Genomic DNA, 8,718 nt, shown 5'->3' with positions numbered 1-8,718 from the left:
CACACACACGCACACAAAGACACACACACTCTCAATACATCTGAGGTTAATATGAATCACATCATGGTTGTGGACAAAGAGAGCATGGCTAAAAACCCATCTGTGATTTAATTAAAGCTATAAAGAATGAAATGTCATCATACAGAATTATTTTTAGCTATAAAATAAAAACAATACAAAGAACACAAAGAACAGAAACCTCCGTGGTTGTGTACCCTCCTTGTTCAAGTCATGCACTGTCATTGTAAATATTAGTTGACTCCTCATTGACACTGACATTAAAAAAAAAGCAAAGGGCAGATCAGTATAAGCAGGTGGAGAAGAAAGGAATGAAAGAAAGAGTAATGAACGCGATAACTACACAAGCAGATACACTCTTGTCTGCTCTCGCACACACAGGGAACTGCAGCTGACAGCTGTTAGATGGTGTATTGATTTGTCCTCGGCCTCCAAATCGGCCTGCCAGAGCTTGTCAGTATAATGGAAGAAAGAGAGCTTGAAAGAGGGACGAGTGAGATGGCGAGACAGCCAGAGTGAAAGCTAAAGGTCAAAAGGGAAATTTTGACCAGCCGTACCTCCAGTGCTCTGCTCATATTTCCTGTTGCATGCACATCGGTGCAGATGTTATGTATCTGTGAAGCTGCTACTTGTTTACAACCCGTCTGATCATCTCGTTTCGGCTATCAACAATGCTACAGCGTTCACAGAACTCAGCCGTTATATCTATGAGTGGCATGTCATTGTGAGAGATTAAAATGATGACACAAGTCATTAGGGAAAACTCACAGGGTGCATTGTGGAGGAAATTTCATATTTTCCACTTTTATCTCCGTGTATATTCTGCAAGCAGAATCAGCTTGCATATAAGGTTGACCTTTGCTGCACTGATCAAAACGTCCTCTTCTCCTTTGAGAAGCTCTCATCTATTCACTCTCAAATGTTAATTAGAGAACCGTGTTTGGTGAGGAACAGAGAAAGATAAGTGCACAGATGCAACCCTGGGAAATGACAGTTGGCTTTATTGGTAGACAAGGCTGAAAGGGACACAGACACAAATCCCCTGCCACCTTTTTCTCTTCCTTCCCTCTCTGCTAGGAGAGGTATAGGAGGTCGAGTGTAACTTTATTTCTTTTCTGTCTGTGAACTGTGAGTGTGCTTCCCTTTGCATGGACAGTCTGACCCACATGCATACACCAAAAACACATGAAATATTTCTGGATGAACAGCCATCCATTTTGTGCAATTATTTATAGTTTAAAAAAAATCTTCTTTTCTTCTTTTTTCCAGTCAGTTCTACAAATATACATTTCATTTTGACCTTTCTAAACATTCGGCTCCCCTAATGGGATATAGCACAATCATCAAGTCAGTTTGTCCAACACTTTTGATATCTGCAAAACTATTTTAACAACATCCCAATTTCTCTCAGATGTGGGCTGTGTGATGCACTTGGCGTAGTAGCATGGTAAAATAACATACAAAGACAAAAATAAAGCATACAGAACTACTAATGATCAGTATGTGGTCATGACCTTGTCAGCATGCTGATGATGGCATTCAAGTAAACACACTGCTGAATCTCTTGGAGTCTAAACTTAGTTTTGTTTTCCTTGTATCCTTCTGTGTATTGAGTATGAAACTGACTTTTAAAAAATGCACTCGTCAAGGTTGCTCGAACCAATGCTGCTCTCAGTGTCTTTCTGAGAATTGACACAGATCCTCTATCTTGAAATTTTTGCAATTTTGAATATTCCCCCCATAAAAAAGAAAACAAGAAGAACTATATCAAGGATAATGCATCATGCCCATAAAGTATTAAGCTTTATGACCACTCCATGCAGTGTCGGTGGAGCTTGTTAGAATCTGCAGACACTCATCTTTCAGAAACAAACTGAGAAGCAAACGACGTTACCTCTGCAAGGTCAAAAGTATCGATCTGTAAAACCTGAAATGAGGCACTGTGTGTTTATAGCTGTGTCTGGGAAGTAATTTGTCTTTACTTTAATTATAATGAAAACTTGTTGCATCTTCTTTTTTTTAACATCCCCCATTGGCACCTCACCTTCATCTTGTTTTGCCAGGAGAAAATCATCAGGATCAACCAGACGGAGCAGGAGGCATTAGTCTGCCCTCATGTGTTATAAGTTCACAAAATGAACATGAGGCCAGTGCATCGTAATTCATTGTGAAATGGTCACATTTAATGGTTGAAACCTGTCATTGTATATACATCTATAAAAAAGACCCCAGGTACAGGTTACGACATTCTACGGCTAATACATACATTATTATTAAATAATAAACTTTTTGTTCATTGTTAAAGTTACATACTGTATCATAGTTTACAAAATAGGATCAAAGAGAATTAAGCCATTAAGAATGTCTGGAGAAAAAAAAACTAAACTCCTATATGCGTCTTTTTATTATTTGTCCATAAAAAATACAATAAACACTTCAAGATTCCTGTGAATAACATAATATTAACTGGTAACTGATATTGGCTATTGAAATGTAAACTGCAAAAAGACATTTCTAATGTTTGTAAAGGCGTCAGAAGTCAGACAGCAAACTGATTTGTGTTACTGTATTTTACAGCACAGAGCAGAATGGAAAACCAACATAGCTTGTATCAGAGTTCCAGTAACCAGCTTGGCTGCCATCAATACAAAGTCAACCCCAAAATAAAAAACAACGGTGGGGAAAGAATGGTTCAGTCTCAAATCCACTTTATTTCATTTATTTTTTGTTGGTTTTTTTGTTGTCTTTTAGGTTTGTTTTTTTTTTACAGTTCAGGTCGTCCTTGCCGGTTTCTCAAAGCTCTATGTAAAGCTAACTGTAAATAAGCCAGACTATGGTTATTGACTTCTCCAAAGTGTTAGTCCTCTTGTTGAAAAAACAAAAACAAAAACAAACAAAAAGAAAAAGAAAAAACAACAAACAACACTCTGCTCTGTCAGTTGTTGGAGATGTGCAGACTCAGAGTCTGACTGAATAAATTTGTGACTTCTTTGTTAACTGGCGGGTTGACACAAACATGGGCTGCAGGGCTTTGTCCCCAGTTTGATTCCTGTAATGGGTTTCAGCATCCATTAGATGTCACGCATACACGTGCGCACGCCCAACTTTCTGGGGGTTTCATCCCATGATGAAGACAGGCACAGGCTTCAGGAAGCTCAATGACTTGGGTGGGAACCACTTTGCTGGGGGTGTAGTGGAGTCTTTGGCATGATGATTAAGCTGTATAAGGGGCTGTAAGTATACACACAAATACACGTGCCCTATATCAGTGTGTGTCTGTGTGTGTGTGTACTGCACTGCACTGCGACTTAAGAAGAGAGTGAGTACAAAAAAGAAGAAAAAAAGGTCAAAAGAGATGTCAGCTGTGGCCTTGATTCTGTTGCCGAAGAGGAGCCTCTAAAACCCAACTGAGACAAATCAGTTTAAAGTGGCTCATCAAATCCACCAGGGGGTAATGTAAGACAATAATCTTGTTTTGGTGTTTGCCTCTCAGGTCGCTGCAGTTGCTGTTGGTGATGATACCGATGACAATCTTCCAAAGTTCCTCTGTAGATTTTTCTTGGGTTTTTTTGTCAGCAAATCAAATATTCCAAAAATGCTGAGTCGCATTATCGTTGTCTAATGTCTGAATAATTTTGGTGAGTAACTGTGTGATGGACCGAAATGATCAATGCACTGTATCCTTGAAACATGTGCAAAACAGGAAAAAATACCAGCCTCCTCCTTCTTCTTCTTTGTCCTCCTACTTCACATCAGCCTTCAGCAATAAGACATTCACATCTGCAGAAAGAGGAACACAAATTAGCTTCGTCAAGCTGCACTGCATCAAAATATGAATGATCTGTCTTCTTGCCTTTCTCTTATATGTCATTCTTAATTTGTTTGCTTTTTTGGCCTTTATATTTGGTTCAGTGGGACTTTTTTTTGACTTAGCCATAACTCTGTTTGCAAAAAATGCAAATCCCCTACACATTTGTTTGTGTTTCTCTTCTAATTCTTGGCAGGTAGCTGCACACTAGTGTGACTTCTCCAATCCTGTTGTGCATATGTGGCTCAACTGGCAGGATGGCAAAAGAGGACAGTTTTTCTCTTTTTGCGCTGTGTGAAGTTATTACACATTTAAAATCAGTGGGTAAAATGGGCAAAAACAACATCACAGTGACATGTGTATTAGGCATTGGGTCATAACTACAGGGAGTGCAGAATTATTAGGCAAGTTGTATTTTTGAGGAATAATTTTATTATTGAACAACAACCATGTTCTCAATGAACCCAAAAAACTCATTAATATCAAAGCTGAATGTTTTTGGAAGTAGTTTTTAGTTTGTTTTTAGTTTTAGCTATTTTAGGGGGATATCTGTGTGTGCAGGTGACTATTACTGTGCATAATTATTAGGCAACTTAACAAAAAACAAATATATACCCATTTCAATTATTTATTTTTACCAGTGAAACCAATATAACATCTCCACATTCACAAATATACATTTCTGACATTCAAAAACAAAAACAAATCAGCGACCAATATAGCCACCTTTCTTTGCAAGGACACTCAAAAGCCTGCCATCCATGGATTCTGTCAGTGTTTTGATCTGTTCACCATCAACATTGCGTGCAGCAGCAACCACAGCCTCCCAGACACTGTTCAGAGAGGTGTACTGTTTTCCCTCCTTGTAAATCTCACATTTGATGATGGACCACAGGTTCTCAATGGGGTTCAGATCAGGTGAACAAGGTGGCCATGTCATTAGTTTTTCTTCTTTTATACCCTTTCTTGCCAGCCACGCTGTGGAGTACTTGGACGCGTGTGATGGAGCATTGTCCTGCATGAAAATCATGTTTTTCTTGAAGGATGCAGACTTCTTCCTGTACCACTGCTTGAAGAAGGTGTCTTCCAGAAACTGGCAGTAGGACTGGGAGTTGAGCTTGACTCCATCCTCAACCCGAAAAGGCCCCACAAGCTCATCTTTGATGATACCAGCCCAAACCAGTACTCCACCTCCACCTTGCTGGCGTCTGAGTGGGACTGGAGCTCTCTGCCCTTTACCAATCCAGCCACGGGCCCATCCATCTGGCCCATCAAGACTCACTCTCATTTCATCAGTCCATAAAACCTTAGAAAAACCAGTCTTGAGATATTTCTTGGCCCAGTCTTGACGTTTCAGCTTGTGTGTCTTGTTCGGTGGTGGTCGTCTTTCAGCCTTTCTTACCATGGCCATGTCTCTGAGTATTGCACACCTTGTGCTTTTGGGCACTCCAGTGATGTTGCAGCTCTGAAATATGGCCAAACTGGTGGCAAGTGGCATCTTGGCAGCTGCACGCTTGACTTTTCTCAGTTCATGGGCAGTTATTTGGCGCCTTGGTTTTTCCACACGCTTCTTGCGACCCTGTTGACTATTTTGAATGAAACGCTTGATTGTTCGATGATCACGCTTCAGAAGCTTTGCAATTTTGAGACTGCTGCATCCCTCTGCAAGATATCTCACTATTTTTGACTTTTCTGAGCCTGTCAAGTCCTTATTTGACCCATTTTGCCAAAGGAAAGGACGTTGCCTAATAATTATGCACACCTGATATAGGGTGTTGATGTCATTAGACCACACCCCTTCTCATTACAGAGATGCACATCACCTAATATGCTTAATTGGTAGTAGGCTTTCGAGCCTATATAGCTTGGAGTAAGACAACATGCATGAAGAGGATGATGTGGACAAAATACTCATTTGCCTAATAATTCTGCACTCCCTGTAGTGTCTGTAAAAGCACTTGGATGCTAAACACATCTCCATAATGCTTGTGGCAAGGAAAAGAATAATGCTCCCAAAGTCAATTAAGCTATTAGTTGGAACAGTAATGAGTTAATTTCCTTAGTAAGTTATGATATAATGTAACATAAGGGATTAATCCTTAATAGCAGTAACAGCATCAGCTCGTAATGTTATGAGCTGCTTTTCATTTTTTAAACACTGCACAAGACTGCACTTTCGTTGAGCTGCCATCAACTCAACCATCTAAAACATAATAAGGGGCTTCTAACAGCTTTTGTGTAAGAAACCAAAGATGTTGGGACTCAAACTATATGACTTGAGCCAGCCCTCATTTCTTCACAATAAACAAAACAAAACACTCACAAAATTGTTCTCCAGGCTTTCTGAAGCTCTTTTCAATTTTTTTCTTTGGACATGGGTGCTTTCCCCCTTATTTTTAGTCTGATACAAGGATTGGAATGAGAATGAGTGAAAAAAGCAGCCAATGTAGTGCATCCTTAAGAAATGTGAGAAAACTTGACAAGTTGAGTGCAAGAGACTTGGCAGCCCTAAAAAGCTACCTAGACCATATGAACAGTGTGTGAAAGTCATGTCCTTAACTAATAGGAAACATTCAAGTAAAGACCTGACACAGGATCTGACAGATGAATCAGACACTTCAGTTGATCCATCAATACTGGCATACGTGGATAGAACAATTCATAACTGAAAACTATCAGTCATTGATTGGCCTTCCCAGAGCTCAGACCTGATAAATGGGATGGTACTTAGTTGGAGTAGAAAAGCATTACATAAGTGCTCAAAGCACTTTTTATTACCTAATTTGTAGCCAACATCAAAAGAAGAGCTTTAAATGTCATTCAAGGAGCCTGAAGAACTAGACTACTTCAAAACTACTTAAAGAAATTAGAAGAAACATTGCCTAAAGGAACTCAAGCTTTGTTAAAGAATAAAGCAACTTGAAATGTTCGTTACAATTGTACAAACTTTTGTTTCCTTATATATTTTGTATTTTCATGTGTGTTTGCACGTTTCAATGAATTGCATCACCAGCTTCCAATTCCTATAGGAATTAAGTTGTTTAAGACTCTTACACAATACTATATAATCGTACTGATAATAATTTCCTATAATTAGCAATAATTCTCTACATATTTCCAGAGTATTTTCTAATTGTGTCGTCTAATTTGTCTGTCACCCTTTCTGCTTCCCTTTGTTGTTATAGAGTTATTAATCCTTTGGTGTGTATCTGTTGACATGGAAATGTTGACATCTTTTGAAATGGAGTGTGCTTGTAACTCTAAAACAAATTAGAACAGATTCCCATTTGGACCTGCACATACAGGCTGCATGGGAGGGGAACTGGCATGAAAGTGCCTTAATTGTATTCAACCATTCCACTTGCAGCGGGTGTTCAGCTGGAGAAGCGTCCATGTTTAATGTATTTTTGTTAAAGTGTTATTGGTATAAAGCTGTCGCTAATCTTTTGATTAAAGTAAAAAGAAAAAAATACAACTTCTACGCATGGTTTCATTAATTTTAGATTGTATATATTTATTTTTTAGCATTTAGATAAAATATGAGTTCATCAGAAGGACTGCTCAGGTCGAGCCGTTTGGAGCCAAAGTTAGAAAAACAAGGATGAGATGATTTGGACATGTGTAGAGGAGCGATAGTGGATATACTGGAGAAAGAATGTTGACTATGGAACGGCCAGGTGGGAGAAGATGAGGAAGACTATAGCAAACATTCATGGATGTAGTGAAGCAGGACAAGCTGAGGGTTGGTGTGACAAAAAAGTACTATGGATAGGGAGATTATCTGCTGTGGTAACCCCTAAACAGGGCAGCCAAAATTCAGTTCAATTCAATTCAGTTTTATTTATATAGTGCCAAATCACAACAACAGTCGCCTCAAGGCAAAAGAAGAATAAGAAATCTAAACCTTTACCGTTACTATTTCAACAGGATTTAAAGAGTTAACTACCCAGATGTTACAGCTCCTGGTCCATTAAACATGCTCATGTAAACAGAACATATAAATATATGTCATATAAACACATAAACAGACATGCATCGACCTGCCAATACATGAGTGAGCAATTGAGTTACTAATCAATTTGAAAACTGGATCATGTAGACTAAGGAGTCTACATGGTGTATCTATGTATATGTATATACATAAGTGATGTGTATATATGTGTATGTGTATGTGTGTGTGTATCCGGGTGTTGTCGCTCACCACATAAGCAGCAGCAGCAGCATTCCTAACAGCAAACGGGAGAAAAATGTGATGACCGTGGCAGCTCCTCCCACTGGAGGTTCAGCCTTCTGTGGTGCGTTGGAGCATGGCATGGGGGAGGTCTTAGTCTCTGTAGAAAATTTATCAGAAGACACAATAAACCTTAGGAACATATTTTAATTAACAATTGCAATCCTTGGTGAGTTTTATCATTTCTCTGTGTGTTTATTTATTAATTTTATTGGGCTAACACAGTGCACAATACTTCTGTCCCTATGTGTGAAAAACATAAAAAAATGACATGCTGATGAATGGATGCTGAAAAGTGCTCATCACACCAGGAAGAACCAAGCAGAAAGGAAAATACAGTGAAGAGCAAAATCAATTGTAATCTGCACAAGCAATCAATATAGAACTTGTCAAGGCAGTTATGAAGTGAGCTGGAATAAAAAAAAATCCCCTCCATGCTAAAGCCGCAGGGAAACGGGGCAAAGAAAGGACGGGGAACAAAGTATATAGATGAAATATGGAGAAACTGGAACGGAAACAGACGGCAAGGTAAAAAACCCCGAGGTAAAGCAGGCGGGGAATACAGCATGAGGTGGATAGAAAGAGTGAAAAATAAAGGAAATGTGCAATAAGGTAGTTAATATATTGCTGATAATAGTCAATTGCACAGCTAGAAAATCTA

General features: G+C 39.0%; 1 protein-coding gene across 2 annotated transcripts in view; it reads right to left on the bottom strand.

Annotated features, from left to right (window-relative positions):
• Window positions 1-2,179: 2,179 nt before the first annotated feature.
• cntfr (ciliary neurotrophic factor receptor) overlaps window positions 2,180-8,718 on the bottom strand; it is a 227,353-nt gene continuing 220,814 nt past the window's right edge. For both annotated transcript variants that reach the window (XM_082538883.1, XM_082538884.1), the window contains exons 10-11: window positions 8,028-8,157; window positions 2,180-3,798 (exon numbers count right to left, since the gene is read on the bottom strand). In XM_082538883.1, the coding sequence (XP_082395009.1) occupies window position 3,798; window positions 8,028-8,157 (131 nt within the window). In that variant the 3' untranslated portion in view covers window positions 2,180-3,797. The remainder of the gene's footprint in view (window positions 3,799-8,027; window positions 8,158-8,718) is intronic.

Source organism: Aulonocara stuartgranti, assembly GCF_965226115.1.
Source record: "Aulonocara stuartgranti genome assembly, chromosome: 7".
Lineage (NCBI taxonomy): Eukaryota > Metazoa > Chordata > Actinopteri > Cichliformes > Cichlidae > Aulonocara > Aulonocara stuartgranti.
Note: the sequence above shows the minus strand (reverse complement) of the source record. Positions and strands in the feature narration are given on the sequence as shown.